Genomic DNA, 22,365 nt, shown 5'->3' on the forward strand with positions numbered 1-22,365 from the left:
ATAACTAAAAATAATTAATATATGTTATTTATAAACACCATATCTTCATAATAAGCCATCAGAAAACTGCTTTTTATAAATTAAAAAAAAAAACCAAATATGTAGAAAAATGTTTCTAAAAACAATTTCCAAACAACTATTAATTTTTTGGTGGTCATCCAGCATAGTTCCCTGGTAAAATACAAGTATGGCAATATGAGTGTGAGAATAAGATAGAAGTTAAAAGTGTTTAGTTGTTAATTACTCTCAAAAATAGTTTTATTTTTATTTTTATTTTTATTTTTGTTTTTGAGAATTAGAAAATATATAGGAAAACATATTTCATAAGGAAAAAATAGAAAATGGTTCTTTGTTCTTAAAAGGGAAAACCAGATATTTTATGAAAACATATTTTATTTGTTTTAAGTTATTTTTTAGGAATGTTTTAAAAAATAATTAGATAAATATGAAAAATAATTGAAAATAAAGCTCTATCCATAATATTTATTTTTTAAAAAATATTTAAAAATATAAAAATAAATTAAAAACATTTTAAATTCTCAAATGAAATTTAATTTGTTATAGAAATATCATTTAACTATTTTTTAAAACTGGTTTTTATTCTCTCCACTAGAGGCAGGCAGGCCCTTTATAGCTTGCCAGCTAATCATGTTATGTTAGGTAGGTGGTAACTATGTTATGAGATTTTGGGCTAGCATTGACTAGTCCTCACTTGCATGTACTTATTTTTATTTTTTAAAAGTAGAAATTGACAGTAACTTTTCTAGAAAATATGAGAACTTCAGAGAATTTTATTACTTCAAATTTCAAAATTTTTATATACGCACACATGCACAAATAATTTGTTTTTTCAAAACATGTATTCTAAAACATGTCAATAACAATGTAAAAATATTGCTATTTTTTTGTTAGTAATCATTATTGTCACAAAAAAATAAATACTTTGATGACAACGTAATTTTTCATAAAAGGGTAAATTTTCTAATTTAAAATTCATTTCTTTTCGTAATGCAATAATATTACCATAAAATAATAATTATAAACAGTAAATGTATTTTCTTAAAAAAATGGTGGATGTTTTGGTGACGAAAAAATTCATTACTAAACATTGAAAATTAATGACAAATAATTTTATTACAAATATGTGTATTTTATTATTGGTAATAAAAATTAATCAGGGAAAATTTAAAAGTGGTGATAAATAATTTCCTTACAAATATATGTACGTATTCTATCATACAAAAATTTCTCACTATATGATGGGAGCAACAATTTTTTATGCCAATTCTTTAGTGGCAAATTGTAGTGACAATAGTAGTTTGTAAAGAAAACTTAACAATAAAATTATTTTATAACAAAATATCCCTTTAATAAACGTAAAATTCATAATTAATGACAAAATTTTAATCACAAACAAAAAGATTTATCATTAAATCTCACATTTGTTGTAGTGACATAGGATAGCCACAAAACATTTATTATAAAAGATCAGTCATGAGTGTAGAATCATGAGTTTAAAGTTTACTCTCATTCAATGTGGGTAAATAAGGTAAAAAAAGATTTAAAATAAAAAATAAGTTAACTATTTTGATTTAATATTTAAAATTATTTTTGACTTTAAGTTATGATATTAAATTATTTTGCCAAATATTTGTATGATAACTTAAAATCATTAAGTCGTATTAAGTTATTAAATTGATTTACAAAACACCTTCTAAATCTATCAAAAAAAAAAAAACTCTTTTTTCCTTTTCTAACCCAAAAACATAATGTCATATTGTAAAATGATGTATACATACATACATCCATACATACCGTAAATCATATGACCATGCTTAGATATGAGATGATCTACTTGAGAGATTGAAATAGTGAATGCCAATGTATAACCCACGTTTCAAATAAAAATGCTGTATTTTGTTTATAGAAATGAAGGGAGCACACATTATTTGGAAGCAGATCATGTAATCAAGCCTCGGGTTAATTAGTAACTATTAATCGGTAATGATTGGCTCAACTCGAGTTTGAACCATATTGAATTACTTCCCTTCCATCTTAGTTTTCCATAAATGCAATCAAATATAGAAATAAGTAATATGAGTTCAAAATCAATAAACCATTTGCTTTTCTGGATATAGAATGTCACCCTGAATATCTGTGTGGACTTTATAACCAACTGATGGATGACTCCCCCAAGAAAATCACCTGCCACTTCTTTGAAAACTTGAACCAACAGATGGATGACTCCAACACTCTGTTTAAGGACTTAAATTCATAGATTGATTGCATGCCTTGTGTGTTACATTTGAGGGACAAGACACCACTCTGTTTTTCTTGTCATTTCTGCCCATAATTAATTTTATCCTTTTCTTTTTTCATAGCATACGATCGCCATAGGAATAAATGAATCTATATGGTAAGAAAAGCGTAATTTATGCCAATTTGGGCAGACCACATAACGGAGTCCTATCATAATTCTTAAGTATTCGACTAGAACTTGAGCTTAATAAGTAATACAGTAAAACGCGAACATAAATTTGAAATGTAGAGAGGTTACATTACTTCATTTATTTGAATCCATGTTCCCTTCTTTTCCATCTGTCACTCTCAACCTCATCACAATTTGAAAATTAGCTAGATTCACTGCAATGACCACAGAGCAAAAGTTCTACATAAGAAACAAGAAATAAAAAAAAAAGGAACTAAAGTAAGATATAGCATAATCATACAAAGAAGCCAGAAGGAAGATACGCCACCCTTTAAGCGTGATGTCTATTTCTTTCCATCTTCCTTTGCAAACGAGCCACATTCACTGCAATGAACACATATAGCTTATCTTTGGTCTCTTCAACGAACCGAAAATAAGCATGCCTCCAAGACTTCTTTAAAGCCAAACTGCCACAGATAGCCCAAAATCCCACTGGGAAGCCCAATCCCATGCTCATTAAGAACCATGACTTTTCCAACCCATCTTCATCTTGCCCTTCCTCTTTCCCTTTGCCTTTCCTTCTATCTTCCTCATCTTTGTGATCATCATCTGGAGTGGAGCACTCGGTTGACAATGGAAGACCGCAAAGTCCAGGGTTACCCTCATAAATGGATGGATCATTGAATGTCTGGAACTGGTTGGTTGTGGGAATTGGTCCCGACAAGAGGTTATGAGACAGGTTCAAATAATTCAAAAAGGTTATAGAAGACATGCTTGGAGGTATTGGGCCTGAAAGGTGGTTGCAGGAGAGGTCGAGAGTTTCTAACGCTTGCATGGCTCCAATCTTCTCAGGAATCTTTCCAGTCAATTGGTTCCGGGACAAATTCAAGGTACCCAGGGCTGACAGATTTGTCATTTGTGGTGGGATCTCTCCCTGAAACTTATTGCTAGAAAGGTCTATCAATTTCACAATTGGGAGTATCTTCGCAACTTCCCTCATTTGTCCCTTCACAATGAGCTCCATGTGATCCCCATCGAGAACTAACATGTGGTTATTTGAATTAGTATCTAATAAGGTCACAGAATTTAAAGCAATCAAATCACCCAAGCACTGTGGGATGGATCCTGACAAATTATTTCGTGCGAGATCCATTATGTGGAGATGAGAAAGCCCACATAGTTGCTCAGGAATATTTCCAGTCAGCATGTTGCCTCGTAGGCGTAGCCGCCGCAAAAATAACATGTTTTCTCCGATCCAGTAGGGTATCTCGCCCGAAAATCTGTTGTTTCCAAGATCAAGGTATAAGAGCCCTGTGCACTTCTGTAAGCTTGCAGAGAGTTGCCCAGAAAGATTGTTGTCGCCCAGTACCAACCTGAAAAGTGAAGGCATTGAACATATCGAACTCGGAATCCCGCCAAACAATTTGTTCATGGATAGATCTATGACCTCTAGCAGTTGCAAATCATTCCAGTGCATTGGAATTTTTCCGGACAAATGATTGTCCGAGAGATCAACAATCTCCAAATTCTTTAGTTTACTTATTGATGATGGGATGCTTCCATTTAACAAGTTACCAGAAACAGCTAGCACTTTCAAGCTTGATAATTCCCCAATATTCAAGGGAATTGGATCTGATAATAAGTTGTTTCTCAAAAAGAGATATGCCAGATTATACCAAAGTGGGATTCCACAATCGAAGCGGTTGGAACTTAAATCCACCATACTGCATACTGATGAGCTGCTAAAGGATAGTGAGTTGGGAAGCTTCCCGCTCAACTGGTTCCTAGAAAGATCTAAATGCTCAATCTGTGGAGATATTTTCCAAAGCCATTCCGGTATTATGCCTGATATACCAACATTTTTTAGGGTTATATGGGTTAGTTCCTTCTGAGTGCTGAGCCAAGCAGGGAATGCAGTGGATAGGTTACAGTTTCCGATGACAACGGACTTGAGACTGAAGGGAGGATCCCAGTCAGGCCTCACATGGAAAGTCAGAGGCTGCTTTGTTTTTGTTGGTGATAAGAACAATTGGAATTGTTGCAGCCTTGTAAGATTCATGAAATGATTTTCAGATATGGTTCCTCCCCATGAATTCAAATTAAGATTCAAGTAGGACAACCCTTCAAGTTGGCCTATACTTTCTGGGATGGTCCCATTCATTGTATTGTTAAAGAGAACCAATTTCTCCAACAAAGACAACCGTCCAATAGGTGGTGGAAGTGAACCCGAGATTAAGTTGCTACTAAGATCAAGAGATCTTAACTTCTCAAGGTTTCCTAAAGAATCAGGTAACTGGCCACTCAATTCATTATCAGACAAATCTATCGATATTAAATTCTTAAAATGGCCTAATGAATCGGGAAACTTGCCACGAAAGCGATTTAGCCTCAAAAGTAATTCCTTCAGGGTACTGTTGCTGCATGTAGACAAACCGTGTATGAATTCAATTCCCTCATCAGAACTAATACCATTTTCTGAAAGATCCAAGATCTCAAAGTTGCAAAGATTTCCCCAGGCATCATGAGGAATAGGGCCTTTAATTCCAGCATGACTAAAGTGAAGGATTGCGAGGTTACTGAGATTAAACAACCAGCTAGGTATGATAGTACTGAAATGGTTGTGACTAAGGTCAAGGACCGACAGAGAAGTCAGATTAACAAATGGGAGAGATTGAGGAAATGTACTAAGTTGACATCCAAGCAAAGACAATTCAACCAGAGAAGGAATCGTGTTCACAGCTTGCATCCAATCAGTAGTTGCCTTTCCAAGGTTGACACATCCCAAATTAAGGTATTCCAAGGAAGAGAGGCCAGAAAGCCAATTTATATTAGAAACCCAACTGCCTTGACAACTTTGTCTGGCATATGACCATGCAAAGAGATCAAGATGTCTCAAGTTGGACAAATTTCCAAGATGAGGAGGAACCATTCCACTGAATGCTGCTCCACGGAGATTGAGGTATGTCAATTTTTCAAGCGAGCCTATGAAACTTGGGATTGAAATATTTTGGAAATTGTTCATACTCAAGTCCAAGTAATTCAAATATTTCAAGTCAAGTAAGGAATCACTTATCTGACCACCCAAGAATGTCGAGCTAAGAGCCACTACGTCTGCTTCATAGTCCCCTGTTGAATCGACATTAATGTTTCTAAGGTCTAACTTCATGACATTTCCTGTCTGATTGTTGCAACCCACACCTTGCCATGTGCAACAATCTGTGCCAACCCAAGAAGAAAGCCGACCCGAAGGATCCTTCAGACCATCTCTGAATTTAAGAAGTGCATTCCGCTCAACCTCAATGCAAACCACAATAGTTTCACCACGACTGGAATTGATAATAACGGCTTCGAGCAAGAGAAATTCTGAAAATACAGCAAGCAAAAAAAGAAGAGTTTTTCTGCTGGCCATGTTTGCAGTGAAAACTAGAAAGCTGTACACTGCCAAGTTATTGATTGATGCCATATATACCAATAGGCCTTATTGGAGTCAATTTATTTAATTTTTTTGAGACATAAGCTCCAAAAACATGTAAGTCAATAATTAATAACTTGTCATGTTTTAAAAAAAGTAACACCCTTTTAAACCTACATTCAAAAAATAAAAATAAAAATTAATTGGCAGGTTCGGCCCATTGACACGTCTGTGTGAGATGCTGGAGTCATTTGGCACATTTCTTGTCATTGGGTTGAATTCAAATCCTTCTCAAGGCCAATAGCTTCTTACTTTTCAAAGGTAATGGTAATGCGACCAAATATGAATTGCTCTTCTACATGAGAGACACCTCATGCAAATAGATTAAGATGCTGTCGCAGGTCATTCATTAACTAGGAAAATAAAAGAGGGTCAAGATGCCAAATTTGAAAAAAAAAAAAAAAAAAAAGGTTCATCTTTTGCTCCATTTACATTTGGTAGACTAGAGACTTGGTTAAGTCAAATTAAAGCCAAGATGCTGCCAGTCTTTAAAGACATTCATTATTCATAAACAATAATTAAAAAAATAAAAGGAGTTAACCCACCTAACATTGTGGAGACGAGAGATTTGGTCGAGTAGAAGGGTCAAAGATGCCAAAAAGAAAGTTTATCTTTTGCCCCACTTATATGGTATGCCAAAGCCATTCGTTATCTAAGGGGAAAAAAAAATGATGAAGAGAATTTAAAAAAAAAAATGTTCAAAAAAAAATTTGAAAGTAGCTTTATCTTTTAGAATAACAAACTAAAAAGAATTTTAGCTTTTAGCCCAGGCAAGGGGAAGATTAGAGACTTAACTGGGTTAAGAGATGCCTCTAGTTCTTTAAAGTGACCGTGGAAAAGAAAAAACAATAATATGGTATTTTATAAAAACTGAAAATTAAATATTAAAATAACCCTAGGGTTGAATTAATAGAAACAAAAAGTATATAGTATATTATCTTATGTTTAAGTATGAAATGTAATTTGACCATTCGATAATGAAAACTAATGAAGTCTCAAAATGGTTCATTTTTACAAATTTAATTTTATGCTTATCATATAACATCTTCAAAATTTTGAATATTGTACACAATGTCTCCTGAAAATAAAAATCTACTATGTAAATGAAGTGATTAAATTTTTATTTAATAGTACAATTTCCCATACTTAGGTTGATTTTTTATTTTTTTTTGAAAAAGTCATTTTTTATTCACAACTATTTTTTAACCATCATTTATATCAAAAGAAAATATAAATATTTAAAAATTTTCTTGGTAGTTACCTTCCATAAAAAATAAAAAAAGAAAAAAGAAAAAAAATGATATCAAAGCTTCATTCTCCAAAAGGAAAATGAAATAGAAAAGTAAGAATTAAACATTATGTAAAATTTCAAAATATTTTCCTAAAAAAATTAAGAAAGTTTGAGAAAGTACATTTGTATGTGCTTTCAGGTGAAGTTTTGCTTCAAAATCAGCATTACTGAAAGAATTTGGGGTCTCTAATTCCCTTGTTCAACTTTATTTGTCCTTCTTTGGGCAGAGTTGTAAAGTGATCCATGAACCAGATGCCTCGTTTCACTGTTTTATAGGAACGAAAAATGATTGAATTTGTATTCATTAGTCTGCCTCCATGATGTTACAGTCCTGATCAATCTATAAGTTATGTTGTAAGTTGATGGGTGCTGCCTCTGAAGAAATTCTTCAAAGCCCCTTGTATAAAGTCTTGGTTGGTGCTTCCCTGTCTCATATAAAAATCAATTGGCATGGGATCACAATATAGACTGAAGACGACTTGACCTCAGTCTTTAGCCTATATCGCTTCTGGCCTCTCTCTTTCCTTCCTTTCTGGCCTGAGACATGCCTCCTATCGTGCTTTTCCTCCCTGCCTCCTACTTTATGAAATATTTTTCATTAGTCTACAATTAACTCATATCTCTATCTATATTTCAATAGAGCTTCTTGAAGAATTTGAAGACTAACTATGGAGGAACATAGACTCAATTCATTCTATGATACTCTTATTACAATGAAAGAAAGCATAAATAAATAGCCTACAGATATGAGACAATTCCGGACTGGTATACTATCACCGGACGGAATTTCCCTTACATGGAAAGAGAATAAACTCTTACATGGAAAGTGAATAAACTATTACATGGAAAGAGAATAAACTCTTACATGGAAAGTGAATAAACTACCTTGCTAGAATTACTCCTAAATCAATTATAATAAAGGCAGTATATTTCACTAATTTAGGGAAGTAAACAGAGGATGCTAAATATGGGGAGGAACGCACAGGATGGAAGGCGACGTGGGCTTGGTTTCCAACACTCCCCCTCAAGCCGCGTTGTAGATGTTGATCATTCCAAGTTTTCCTGTCAGATCTTCGAAGTTAACTCGAGCAAGAGCTTTTGTGAGAATGTCAGCCGTTTGACAGTTTGTCGGAGTGTAGCTGACTTTGAAAACTCCTTCTTCAATCTTTTCCTTGATAAAGTGTCGATCTATCTCCACGTGTTTAGTTTGATCATGATGAACCGGATTCTTAGCGATACTGATGGCAGCTTGATTGTCGCAGTATAACATCATGGGATGCTTCAATGGAACCCGTAATTCTTCTAACAGCCTGTTCAACCAGATTCCCTCGCAGATACCTTGTGCCATAGCACGAAATTCTGCCTCAGCACTGCTACGAGCTACCACTGACTGTTTCTTGCTTCGCCATGTAACCAAGTTCCCCCAAACAAATGAACAATAGCCTGAAGTTGATCTCCGATCAGTCACTGAACCTGCCCAATCTGCATCTGAAAAAATCTCAATCTCTTTCTTTGTTGTTCTTTGAAAGAAGAGACCCTTTCCTGGTGTCATCTTGAGGTACCTCAATATTCTGATCACAGCAGTCATGTGTTTTTTGGTTGGATTATTCATGAATTGACTTACCACACTAACGGAGAAGCCGATGTCTGGCCTTGTATGAGAAAGATAGATGAGTTTCCCCACAAGACGTTGATATCTTCCTTTATCAACTGGCGTACTTCCATCACTTTCTTCCAGTTTGACAGTTGTATCCATAGGTGTTTCTGCCGGCTTGCATCCTAGCATTCCTGTTTCATTCAATAAGTCCAGAACGTATTTGCGTTGTGAGACTGCTATACCTTTCTTTGACCTAGCAATCTCCATTCCGAGAAAGTACTTGAGGTTTCCAAGATCCTTGATCTCAAATTCCTTTGTCAGTAATTTTTTAAGTAAGTCAATTTTCTCTTCATGATCACCTGTCAAAATTATGTCGTCCACATATACAATGATAATTGCCAGCTTCCCTTCTGGGAAGTGTTTCACAAATAATGTGTGATCAGATTGACATTGAACGAATCCGTACCCTTTCACTACCTTAGTGAACCGTTCAAACCAGGCCCTAGGAGATTGTTTGAGACCATACAAGGATTTTCGGAGTCTGCAAACCTTGTTGAAGTTTGATGTCGTCTCAAGTCCAGCAGGAATGTCCATGTAAACTTCTTCCTCTAAGTCACCATTGAGGAAGGCATTCTTCACATCAAGTTGGTGAAGTGACCAATCGAGATTAACTGCCAAGGATAAAAGTACACGAACAGTATTGAGCTTGGCAACTGGAGCAAAAGTTTCTTGATAGTCAATGCCATAGGATTGGGTGAATCCTTTGGCAACCAACCGAGCCTTATACCTGTCCACATTACCATCTGCCTTGTACTTTACTGTGAAAATCCACTTACACCCAACTGGTTTCTTACCTCTTGGGAGGTCAGTAATTTCCCACGTACCATTCTTTTCCAGCGCCCGAACTTCCTCATCGACTGCCGCCTTCCACTTAGGATACTTGAAAGCTTCCTGAATATTCCGAGGAACTTGTATCTCTGTGATGCTAAAAGTGAATGCACGAAACGTAGGTGATAGCTTATCATAAGAAATAAAATTTCCAATGGGATGCTGAGTGCATGATCGAATTCCTTTCCTCCAAGCTATGGGCATATTAAGAATATCATTTTCTAACTCGGAATCAACAGTACCATCAGGAGCGTTGTTACCTGGAAGTTTGCTTGGATTAGGACCCGGTTCAGCCTCATGGGTTTGTTGAGAAAGTGCTCCTTCCTCCGTTTCCTCTTGGATGTGCTCCTTATCCCACAAGTCAACAATGGACTCGGGCTGATTAAATGACTCTGGAGGAATGTGATTTTCAGTGATGATGGGTGGCTCACTGAATGACTCAAGATCCCAAAATTGATATTCCTGAGTTGAATTCTCCCCCTGAATATCGTTTTTGGGATAGTAAGGCTGGGTTTCAAAAAATGTGACATCCATTGAATTGTAGAATTTTCTTGTGACCGGAGAGTAACACTTATACCCTTTTTGATTTGAAGAATACCCAAGAAAGATGCACTTGAGTGACCTAGGATCAAGTTTACTTCGATGTTGTTGATTGATATGAACAAAAACAGAGCACCCGAAAATTTTGGGTGGGACGGTGGAGATGAGACGAGTAGTCGGAAAGGATTTTAGGAGTGTTTGACAAGGTGTTTGGAATTTTAGTACCCTAGACGGCATCCTATTGATGAGGTAGGCTGCCGTAAGGACAGCTTGCCCCCAGAATAATTTTGGAACATTCATGGAGAACATTAGTGATCTAGCCACCTCTAACAAATGCCTATTTTTCCTTTCAGCGATTCCGTTTTGTTGTGGGGTATCAACACATGAACTTAAGTGAACTATCCCTTCTTGTGCTAGAAATTCTCCTAGAATGGAGTTGAAATAATCCCTAGCATTATCAGACTTTAGAATTTGTATTTTTGACTGGAATTGGGTCTGAATCATATTTTTAAAATTTTTGAAAATTTGACTCGTTTCAGATTTTTCTTTCATGAGGAATACCCAAGTTAATCTAGTATGATCATCTATGAATGAGACAAACCACCTAGTACCAGTTACATCTTTTATTCTTGACAGACCCCAGATATCGCTATGAATCATTGAGAATGGACTAGACTCTTTATAGGGTTGAATGGGAAAATGAGACCGGACTTGCTTTGATAATTGACAGATTTCGCACTCAAAGGATTTTGGATTTTTATGAAATAATGAAGGAAATAAATGCTTGAGATACATAACATTTGGATGACCTAAGCGATAGTGCCACAACATAATTGCACTATCGTTATTTTGACATGAAACCGAAAAAGAATTACTACCAACTGCCATTTGAGGTTGTTCTTGTGGATCATGGAGCTCCTTAAGGATGTAGAGTCCAGAGCATTCCTCAGCATTGCCAATCGTCTTCCCCGAATCCAAATCCTGAAATTCACAGTGAGTGGAGGAAAAATTAGTAATACACCTCTTTTCCTTAGTGAGTTTACTAATTGACAATAGATTACAGTCCAAGTTAGGAACAAGGAGAACAAAGTTGAGAGTAAGATCCCTTGATAGCACAACTGAACCTGTTCCGGCAACCTTTGATAGTGAACCATCTGCTATTCGGACTGTTAAATTATTTGGACATGAGCTATATGTATCAAAAATTGTCGCATCTCCCGTCATATGATCAGATGCTCCTGAGTCCACGATCCGAGGTTTTTTACGTTTCTTACCAACAGTAAAGGCACTCAAAAAATTACCTTTGTGAGCCAAGGTTCCGGAACCAATGAGCTGGTTGGAAGATGAGCCAGTTTGTGACTGTACTGACAAAAGAGGAGACAGTAGTTTCTGAAGCATCTCCATTTGCTCCTTATTAAAAGGGCTAGCTTCAGGTTGTGGCGATTGTTCATCGGTAGCCACATGATTGCCTCGTCCTTCTTTCTCAAGTGGTTGACGTGGCTTCCAATCTACTGGCTTTCCATGAATCTTCCAGCAAGTTTCTCTTGAGTGTCCCGGCTTTCTACAATGATCACACCAAGGTCTACCTCCTTTAATTTTTTGACGGTTGTCAAAAGGAGCGAATTGAGTCTTAAGAGCCGAGCTTTCTGCCATATTCAGTTGTTGATGGGATCCCATCATGAGATTTTTCCGACTTTCTTCACGACGCACTTCAGAGAATGCCTCTCTGAGGCTAGGTAGAGGTTTTACTCCCATGATTCTTCCTCTGATTTCATCCAGATTTTTGTTCAAACCTAACAAAAATTTAAACACACGTTTCCCTTCGACAATCTTTTTATACAACAAACCATCTGTAACACAATTCCAGTTATGAACCTCAAACGTATCAAGTTGACGCCATAGACGAGTAAGAGTATTGAAATATTCAGTTACCGTAAGGTTTCCTTGACGCAAATCGTGGAGGATGCCTTCAATCTGGATGATTTCAGATGTGTTTTCCTTGTCTGAGAAAGTTTCTTTTGCAATGTCCCAGATTTCTTTGGCAGTATCAAATGACAGAAAATTTTCACCAATGTCAGGGGTCATAGAGTTGACTAGCCAGGACATGACCATATTATTTTCTGCTATCCACTTCTTGTAGGTTGATGCTGTGGTTTCTGGTGCCGCCGAAGCTCCGGTGATGTAGTCATCTTTCTCCTTTCCCCGTATAAACATTAATATGGATTGAGACCATTGCAAATAATTTTGCCCATTCAGTTTATGGGCTGTGATTGGCAGATGAGAGGTTTCCATTTGATGAGAGGATGAAGACGATGAGATGATGATATCAGAAGTAGAGGATGATGAGTTGGTAGCCATTCCAAAGGCTGGACCGTATTTAGGCATAACCTAGAAGAATAGAATTGAGTAGAAAAAAAAACTGACTAAAGATGAAGACGATGAGACAGGATTAAACCTGCTCTGATACCATGAAGAATTTGAAGACTAACTATGGAGGAACATAGACTCAATTCATTCTATGATACTCTTATTACAATGAAAGAAAGCATAAATAAATAGCCTACAGATATGAGACAATTCCGGACTGGTATACTATCACCGGACGGAATTTCCCTTACATGGAAAGAGAATAAACTCTTACATGGAAAGTGAATAAACTATTACATGGAAAGAGAATAAACTCTTACATGGAAAGTGAATAAACTACCTTGCTAGAATTACTCCTAAATCAATTATAATAAAGGCAGTATATTTCACTAATTTAGGGAAGTAAACAGAGGATGCTAAATATGGGGAGGAACGCACAGGATGGAAGGCGACGTGGGCTTGGTTTCCAACACTTCTTCCTCGCTATAGTTACAGTCTTTATAAGTAACAGAACATCTAAAAGAAAAATAATTACAAACTAATATTTCAAACATACAATTCTTTAACACTAGTACCAAATCAAACCTTCATTCACCATATGGATTCCTCCATTGTATTTGATCTGAAACAAGTAAATACACGTAATAAGCTCCAAATTTCACAAGCTTATGTTCAATATCATATATTTTTGTATGATCAACCTAATAGCAGATCAAAAGTTTCTGTCCATGACTTCAATCAACAACAAAAATATTCACAAGCTTGATTCCAAATATTTTAGATTTCTTTAGTGTTTATATCTAATGGTATAAGTCATGGTAATCATGAGAGTATATCTCTCCATAAATTTAGAGACTTCTAACCAAGCAAATTGTAGTCCTAGCTACTTGCTTGTATTTTGGCATTTAATCTCGGAGATATGTATCCTTACAACTCCATTGAGAAAATCACTTTCTACAACTTTAGCGAATTGAATCAATTATAGATTTATAGATTCCTAGGACGCTTTGTTTAAGGGTTTAAACTCAGAAATTGATTACCTTATACATATATCATTCTTTGATCCTAGTATATCATTCTCTTTATTGATAACATTCAATGGTCACAAAAATAAGGATTCAGTTAAAAAAAAATGAATCTAGTTGTTAGAAAGGAAAAACTTATGTTTACATGAATATAAGTTACAAGCATCTAATTAATCGGACTTTAACACCATCCTATAAAGATTAATTTCATCAAAAGAATTCAAGTTCACTTCTAACTTGTCTTCAGTTCATAATATGATTTGAGTGCTTAAAGCACTACAATTTTTGTAAACTCTAAATTCAACAAGACGATCATTCATTTTTCTATTTTTTTTATTTTTGTGAATTTAAATCATTTTTTCCAATTAAAGAATTAATTAATAAATCATTCAATAAAATTTGAGTAAATATAACAAGATTAATAGAATGTGTGATGGAGATAGGTTTGCATTACCTTATGCATTGGAATTCATCTTCCCTTTGTTTTTTATTTTATTTTATTTATGATTTTGTTATTTTGAAATCATGTCACCCTCTGCAAAATAGATGAATTCATTCTGATGAGAATTCACACAAAAAATTAAAATAAATAAATAAACAAGGAAAAAGAAAGGGAAAATATGCAAGATAACTCACCTCTTCAATCATGAGCTCCACCATTTCTTTTCATCTTTCTTTGGAAACGAGCCACATTCACTGCAATAAAGACATACATCCTATCTTTCGCTTCACCAACAAACCGAAAATAAGCATGCCTCCAAGACTTTTTTAGAGCCAAAGTGCCACATACAGCCCAAAATCCCACCGGGAAGCCCAATCCCATGCTTGTGAAGAACCATAATGTTTCCCACCCATCGTCATGATCTTCCTTCTCATCTTCCTCATCTTTGTGATCTTCATTAGGAGTGGAGCACTGGGTTGACAATGGAAGCCCACAAAGTCCCAGGTTATCCTCATACATGGATGGATCATTGAATGTAGGGAACTGGTTGGTTGTTGGAATGGGTCCTGACAGGAGGTTATGCGACAAGTTCAAATGGCTCAATGAGGTTATAGAAGCCATGCTCAGAGGAATTGGGCCTGAAAGGCGGTTGCTCGAGAGGTCCAGAGTTTCTAACCCTTGCATGGCTCCAATGTCCTCGGGTATCTTTCCAGTCAATTGGTTCCAGGACAAATTCAAGGTACCCAAGGTTGAGAGATTTGTAATCCCATGTGGAATCTCTCCCGATAAGTTATTCCTAGAAAGGTCTATCAACTTCACAATTGAAAGTATCCTCTCAAATTCCATTTCTTTTCCCTTCACAACTAGCTCCATTCCCTCCGTGTAGTAATAATCAGTATATAGGTAATCTGGAGAAGGATCTAATAAGGTCACATGATTCATAGCACTCAAATGGCCTAAGCATGGAGGGATGGATCCTGATAGATTATTAAGTGCAAGGTCCAAAATGCGGAGATCAGAAAGCCCACATAGTTGTTCAGGAATATTTCCGGTCAGCATGTTGCCTCGTAGGCGTAGCTGCTTCAGTGATGACATTCTTTCTCCGATCCATTTGGGTATCTCACCTGAAAACCTGTTATTTCCAAGATCAAGGGAGTAGAGACTGCAGTTTTGTAAGCTTGGAGAGAGTTCCCCAGAAAGATGGTTGTCGCCCAATTTCAACAAGTAAATTAAATGGATTGAACATATGGAACTTGGAATCTCGCCATACAGTCTGTTCTTGGATAGATCAATGATGCCAAGCATTTCCATATCATTCCAATGATTGGGAATCTTTCCAGATAAATGGTTATTTGAGAGATCAATAATCCTCGAATACTTCAGGTTAGTTAATGATGATGGGATGGTCCCATTCAACAAGTTCCCCGAAACAGTCAGGACTCTCAAACTTGATAATTCCCCAATATTGGAGGGAACTGGACCTGAAAAAAAATTGTTCCCCAAAACAAGATATGTCAAATTATACCAAAGTGGGAGTGGACCCTCCAAGCGGTTGAAACTTAAATCTGCCATACTCCATCCATGCGATGTGCTGAAGGATAAGGGACTGGGAGGCTTTCCCCTCAATTGGTTCCTGGAAAGATCTAACCACCCAAGCTGTGGAGACAACTTCCAAAGCCATTCTGGTATAGTGTCTGAAATCCCAACATTATGGAGGATTATTTGGTAAAGTTCCTTCTGAGTTCCGAGCCAGGCAGGGAATGTTTGAGACAGTATGCAGTTGCCGATTCTGATAACCTTGAGACTGAAAGGAGGAATCCAGTCACTTGTAATATCGAAAACCAGAGAGTTGTTTGTAGCCGGTGATAAGTATGAGGAGAAATATTCCAGTTTTATAAGACCCATGAAGTGAATTTCGGATACCCTCCCCTTCCAAGGATTCCAATCAAGTGTTAAGCTAAGGAGCTCTTTAAGTTGTCCTATACTTTCTGGGATGGTCCCATTCATTCCGTTGTGAGAGAGGTCCAATTCCTCCAACAACAACAGCCTTCCAATGGATGCTGGAATTGAACCCGAGATTGAGTTGTCACTAAGATCAAGATATCTTAAGTGGTCAAGGTTTCCTATTGAATCAGGGATCAGGCCGCTCAATTCATTTTTAGACAAATCCAGGTAATTCAAATATTTCAAGTCAAGCAAGGAATCACTTATCTGGCCAATTAAACGAGACAAGGGAAATGCTGCTTCATCGGATTGATAAGGGTTTTTGAGGTCTAGCTTTATAACATGTCCTGTCCCATTATTGCAATCCACGCCTTGCCATTTGCAACAATCTCCACCAACCCAAGAAGAAAGCCGACCTGAAGGATCTTCCAGACCACCTTTGAATTTAAGAAGGGCTTTCCGCTCCATCTCAATGCAAACCACGTCCCTATCACCATCAGTGGAATTGATCACAAGGGCTTCAAGTAAGAAAAATTCGAGAAATAAAGGAAGCAAAAGAAGGACAAGAAATAGGATGAAGGTTTTCCTGGTCGCCATTGTTAATGCTCTACAAAGATAGATCACAGCAAAGACAGTATTTCTTTATAGGTAGATACCATTAGAGTCTTTTGTTGAATTTATTTAATAGTAAGTCTTCATATAAACCAGCTCAAAAAAATAAGGAGCAAGACCTTTCGGCCATACATGGGCCAACCTCGTCTACCACATTCAACTAACATTGCAAGAAAAATAATAATGAAAACACTAGGAAAATGTGATCGCTTGTTTGACTCAAAAGCAGATAGTAAAGTATCTTGTGTTTCATCAAGTTAACAGACAAGACTTTAGATTTATCAAAGTTCAAAGTTGAATGGATGGACATGCTGCAAGTTCAAATCATAGCTGGCCCGATTCATAATTAATTATATTAATTACCAAAGCCTTCCAAGTTAAGTTACTATCAAAATAAAATAAAATTGTGTAAGAGACTTTTTACTGTAACATATGTCAACTACCAAATCTTTAAAGTTTTAAGTCATTGTCCAAGGGAGAAAAAAAGAAAAAAAAATCTAAGGAAAAAGTCTTCATCTTTTTTCTTGTCCACATGTCATGGACGATTTGTTTAAACGAAGAATCCAGATGTATTATCATTATTTTATTTTAATTTGAGAGATACTTGAGGCAAGTGTATTAAGATACTTTCAAACTCAAGTCTTTCCATGTGTGTGCTTTTACACTTGGGTTCGGTGGTCCAATTAATGGTGCAAACAATACTAATAGACCAACTTCTTCTTTTGTTATATCATTGATTTACAATATTAACAAGAAGATGGATATTTAAAATAAATATACATTCATGCATAGATAATAAATATGAAAATAATATAGGTAAAAAATACACTAAGATAATAAATCGATCAATATAATAAATAGCCATTGGAAGTAGATAAAATCAACCAATAAAATTTTATTTTTTCATATGTAACATATTTTTTAATAATTAAATAATATAATATAATTATTTAATAAAATTAGAAATATTAAAATCTATATAAATATATTATAATTTTCTAATTTTATTTATACATATATCACAAGTTGATTATAATTGAACCATCGTATTGATTAGACAAACTAATGAACCACGACTAGGTAACATTTCATATTTATTCAATTGTTTATTTCAAAAATATTAATATAAATCATTAATATATATTTAATAATAATTTGACTTTTGTAACCTAATTGAAATATTTAACAGTAATTTGACTTTTGTGGAGTAATCAAATTTATTTTGTTAAAAGAAAATTGATTAAATCTGGAATTTATTTACTTAATGGTCTAAAGTTAATTAACCCTTTGAATTTTTATTTTTCTCGTCAAGACAAGTGAATTGTTTATTTCCTAGAAAATCAAAAGAAAATGTAAAAAAAAAAAAAAAAAGGGAAAAAGTAAAAAAAAAAAACTTCAATATAAAAATTAAATAATTTAAAAATACTTCATTTTTCACTACCTAAATTTTAGCTATATCTTATTTTATTTCATTTTTTCCATGATAAAATTATGGACTAAAGGCCCATAATTCAGTATCTCAATGGCTCAACTAAAACATTTATGAGCAAGGTGAAGCTATGGGCCTATCCACAAGACATTAAATCATGTCCATCCCATCATGGCCCAAAACAATACCATGTACAACCAATATAGTTTACCAGATATATTCCATAAACAGGTGAATTTAGTTGATTATGCTAGTCCAGTAGAACATATAATTCTAGCATATGGTTACATTTTATTCTCTCTTTAAAGTTAACTGACCAATCATGAAATAGTAAAAAGTTTTCTTTGAAAATTTATATATTTTCAAACTCTTGATTCCTCTTTTATTAATGTAAAAAAGAAATTATTAAAATTTGCGGAGGTTAATCTTTTTTAGTTCCTTTATTTTAATTTTTTTTACTTTATTTTCCTTCAATGTTATCTTTCCTATTAATATAAATGTGAATTCGGGAAGTACATATGCCTATATATGACCCAAAAATTATTGGTTATAGAAATTCCGTAAGAACATAATTCACATACATTTTATCTTAGAGTTAAAATAGTCTTAGCAACTGTTATATACCTATTGATGTAGAAGATTTTGAGCTTATCTAAAAAGCTCTCGCCTATTGATGCCTTCACGAAGTACTTCACAAACCAATTTGCCAAACTTATGACACAAGATGGTTGGGTGGTCATCCAACACATCTCCTATGGTCAAGTCAATGGATAACAAAAAAAGGAAATGCTAAGAGCAGATGCAAAAATGAATATGGGAATTTGGGTAAGAGAATATGATAGATGAAGCTTATTCTCTCTATTAGAGTCAATTGGACTTTTATAGTTCATTACCCAATTATGTTAGGCTAACCATAATGAGGTAAGTGGTCACCATGTTAAAAGATTGGAAAATATTGAATTGATAACTATTGACTTCCCATCTTAATTGTTGACTTTGGTGAAATTAATTTAGATTATTAGATAAGGATACAAAGAAATAAGATCAATTATAAAGGTATGAATAAAAAAGATATGAGATTACCAAGTGGTCGCCATGACACGGATTGGTAACCTCTTTTCAATGTCTGCTCGGTATTATAGTAAGATCCTAAGAGATTTTGGGCTCTCAAAGTCATAAAACCCTTCTGTTTATCTAGTGATTGTTCCTTTTACTAAGGCGTCGAAAAGAATTGTTTCTCCAACTACATTACTACCATCACCGACATCCTCATCACTGACGAGGCCTAGATCAACAACCAACTCTGATTTTCTCTTTTGTTCTCCGAAATACTCTTGTGTATTTCAAATTCGGAGCCAAAATCTGGTCAAAGAGAAACAATGACCCGAAATTCAACCCAGTTGGCCAACCATTGATGAAAGGTCTCTAAAGATTGTTGTCTTCTTTGCTTCACAGTGATGAAATGCATAATCGGGGACCGAATCACTAGTTATCTGGTTCGACTTTCAGATCTCAAGCTTCGGTTCTCATGCTAGCCACGTTCACCACCATGGCATCGATTTATGTTGCCAGCTGGTGAGTTCTCGCACTGTTTTGTATTGTGAATTGATTTTAGTTTCTTAGCTGTAATAGTGCTTATGGTGTGGTTAATTTCGTTAATTTAGGTTTTTGTTTTGTGATGCTTTGATTTTGATTATAATTAGTCTATGTTTTTTTTTTTTTGTTTTTTTAAAATGTTTTTATGGAAATCTGTTATTGTTAGGCTGTGGCTGGATTCTGAGGATAGGGTTTATTTGATTAAAGAGCTATCCTGGAGTTGGCAGAGGAACACCTTCTTGGGAAGTCAGACTTACATTGGTTGAAGATACATTTAGCAAATTTATATGTTGGTGGAGTGGACAAGTTAGTTATGGTATGAGGGTTGTGTAGCATTTACTGAGAATCATTTGGAAGATATCTTTGATTCGGCAGACAGACCTCTGGAAGGAAGATGTTGGTGGTTGTCTGCCACTTCTTTCACTTGGTGACCACTTTGTGTAGCATTTACTGAGAATCATTTGGAAGATACCCCATTTGTTACCCCATCATTAGGAATAGAAATAATGGATCTACCACTTCTTTCACAGCCTTGTCTTATGTTTGCACTATCCTACTGTAGTACGCTTGAGAGGATAACAAACATTTTGCTAAATTTACTTTTGTTTTCATATTAAATGCTTAGATTCAGTTCATTTGTTTGTCCAAAACTTAATCTAAGATTGTATTGCTCTATCTTTTTCAAGGATGGCTCATGCAATGGATTACAACACCATGCTGCCCTTGGAAGGGACAATGTAGTGGAATTTTCTACTTTTGGTTGATCGTTGTGGAGTTCTAACCATGTGAAATGGAAACATGGCTTTTGATTAATTAGGCATAGTTTTTCACTCTTTTTATGCTTTGAGGCTAAATTTGTCTCAACTTTGATCTTCTCTCTTTTTGATAGAAACAAGGAACTTTGTTGAGAAAAGATGGTAAAAGGATAAGGACTTGGAAATTGAAACCCAAGAAAAAAACCAAACTTTGTTTGAGTTTAATGCAATTTATTTAATTTGATTTTTCAAGTAATTTCAAAGTTTGGTTGTTTCAAGAAAGGGGAATATCATTGGTATTTGGCGAGTTCAAAGGCTAAAGCAGCAGATCAGTCTCTGAAGATTGAATTTTAGTGAGAACTTAGTATTGGAGGAGATTTCTTTTTTGTTTTTGTTTTTTTTTTTTTTGAAGTTTCCTTGATCTTTGGTAGCTGAGGTTTGTATTGGGGATTATTAATATTTGATTATGCAATACATATATATATATATATATATATATATATATATATATATATATATATTTGGATTATGCAATATTGGAAATTAAAATTCTGTTGCTTCAACAAAAGTTTTATATATGTAATAGAAAATATATACCAATGTTATATTTACAATAAAACATTCCTTATATTTACAATAAGTTTATTTTAGAGCGTTGTTTTTATATTATACCAATGTTGTTAGGCCATATTTGGCTAAATAAAATGAAGAGAAAACACATTATTTGGCTAATATTTTACAACTAGAGGCGATGAATACTAATGTTAGTAATTAGGTTTGCCATATTTTTCAATAGTGTACAATTAGCTCGGTCACTTGAAGCTTATACCAAAAATATATTTAAATCAATAATGGACAAAATTTCTGAATGGTATTTAGTGATAATCAACTATCAAATTAACATAAATATAAAAGTTGGAAGGACAATTTTAAGGCATAGATGATTCTAAAATATCAAAAGTAGGCCGAGTATCCAACTTAATATTACAACTTTTCTCACTTAAATGATAATTTACAGATAACAAACCTACCTAAAGAAAAATAATTGTTTGCCAAAATTTCAAAGATAGAGTTCTCCAACACTAGTACCAAAAGAAATCTTTATTACCACTGAGAATTCATCATTGTATTCAATTTGAAACATAAAAACACATAATTAGCTCCAATTTAAGCAACATTTAGATTTTCATCAAGGAATATAAACATGTTCAATATTATTATTTCAATTATTATTATTATTATTATTATTATTATTATATATAATTAATTAATTAACAACACAATATTAACAAACATGGTTATAGAGGCTATTTAAATTTCTATAGTTTTCATACTTGTGGTATTAACCATACTCAAGTGAGTATATTTGTCAATAAATTTAGAGTGTCAACTAACAATCTATAACAATTTATAATCTTAGTTGCTTGCTTGTATAGTTTTTTGGGATTCAACCTTGGAAAAAATTACACGCATCTTAACCTTCCCTATGAAAATCAGATTCTGCAACTTCAAAAAGTTGAACCCAATTATAAACTCCCTCAATCCTCTTTCTAATGACTCTACCTAAGAAATTGATTACCCTATGCATTGTATTTAGGAACTTAATTGTAGTAAGGGAAGAGAAACAACTTATATTCATATGCATAGTTGAAGGTCTAAAAATATGCCTCTATAACATGATTTGAACATTTAAAGCAATATACTTTTAGTAAAATCTAAGTCCAACAAGACAACAATTCAATTTTTATTTGTAAATTTAAATCATTATTTTCAATTCAAGAAGTTAAGAAATCATATAATAAAATATAAGCATAAAAAGGTTAATAGCTAAAAAATATGTATGTAAACAAGGATGGCCTAACATTACATTGCAATGAAATTCATCTTACCTTCTTTTTGCATGATGTTTGTTATTTTGAAACCACATCAGCCTCTGCAAAATAGCTAAATTCATTGTGATGATAATCATAACACACCAA

At 34.5% G+C, this 22,365-nt stretch overlaps 3 protein-coding genes across 4 annotated transcripts; all 3 read right to left on the minus strand.

Moving 5' to 3' along the window:
- Positions 1-2,759: 2,759 nt before the first annotated feature.
- Positions 2,760-5,837, minus strand: LOC117921134 (receptor-like protein EIX2). The gene has a single exon (XM_034838936.1). The coding sequence runs from the start codon at positions 5,835-5,837 to the stop codon at positions 2,760-2,762; it is 3,078 nt and encodes a 1,025-aa protein (XP_034694827.1).
- Positions 5,838-10,859: 5,022 nt separating this feature from the next.
- On the minus strand, positions 10,860-12,742 carry LOC117922439. Its single transcript, XM_034840600.1, has 2 exons — positions 11,518-12,742; positions 10,860-11,197 (listed from the first exon to the last, which is right to left on the minus strand). The coding sequence occupies exons 1-2, from the start codon at positions 12,599-12,601 to the stop codon at positions 11,163-11,165; spliced, it is 1,119 nt and encodes a 372-aa protein (XP_034696491.1). The 5' UTR covers positions 12,602-12,742; the 3' UTR covers positions 10,860-11,162.
- A 202-nt stretch (positions 12,743-12,944) lies between these two features.
- LOC117922326 (receptor-like protein 46) lies at positions 12,945-22,317 on the minus strand. Of its 2 annotated transcripts, XR_004652479.1 has the most exons (4): positions 22,276-22,317; positions 14,245-16,481; positions 14,063-14,143; positions 12,945-13,205 (listed from the first exon to the last, which is right to left on the minus strand). XR_004652479.1 is itself a non-coding variant. In XM_034840511.1 (3 exons), exons 1-2 carry the CDS (start codon positions 22,311-22,313, stop codon positions 14,249-14,251), a joined length of 2,271 nt encoding a protein of 756 aa, XP_034696402.1. In that variant the 5' UTR covers positions 22,314-22,317; the 3' UTR covers positions 12,945-13,205; positions 14,245-14,248. The 2 variants fall into 2 exon arrangements, 1 of the variants encoding a protein (XP_034696402.1); XM_034840511.1 differs by lacking the exon at positions 14,063-14,143.
- Between the last annotated feature and the right edge of the window lie 48 nt (positions 22,318-22,365).

This window comes from Vitis riparia, chromosome 1 (genome assembly GCF_004353265.1).
Source record: "Vitis riparia cultivar Riparia Gloire de Montpellier isolate 1030 chromosome 1, EGFV_Vit.rip_1.0, whole genome shotgun sequence".
NCBI lineage: Eukaryota > Viridiplantae > Streptophyta > Magnoliopsida > Vitales > Vitaceae > Vitis > Vitis riparia.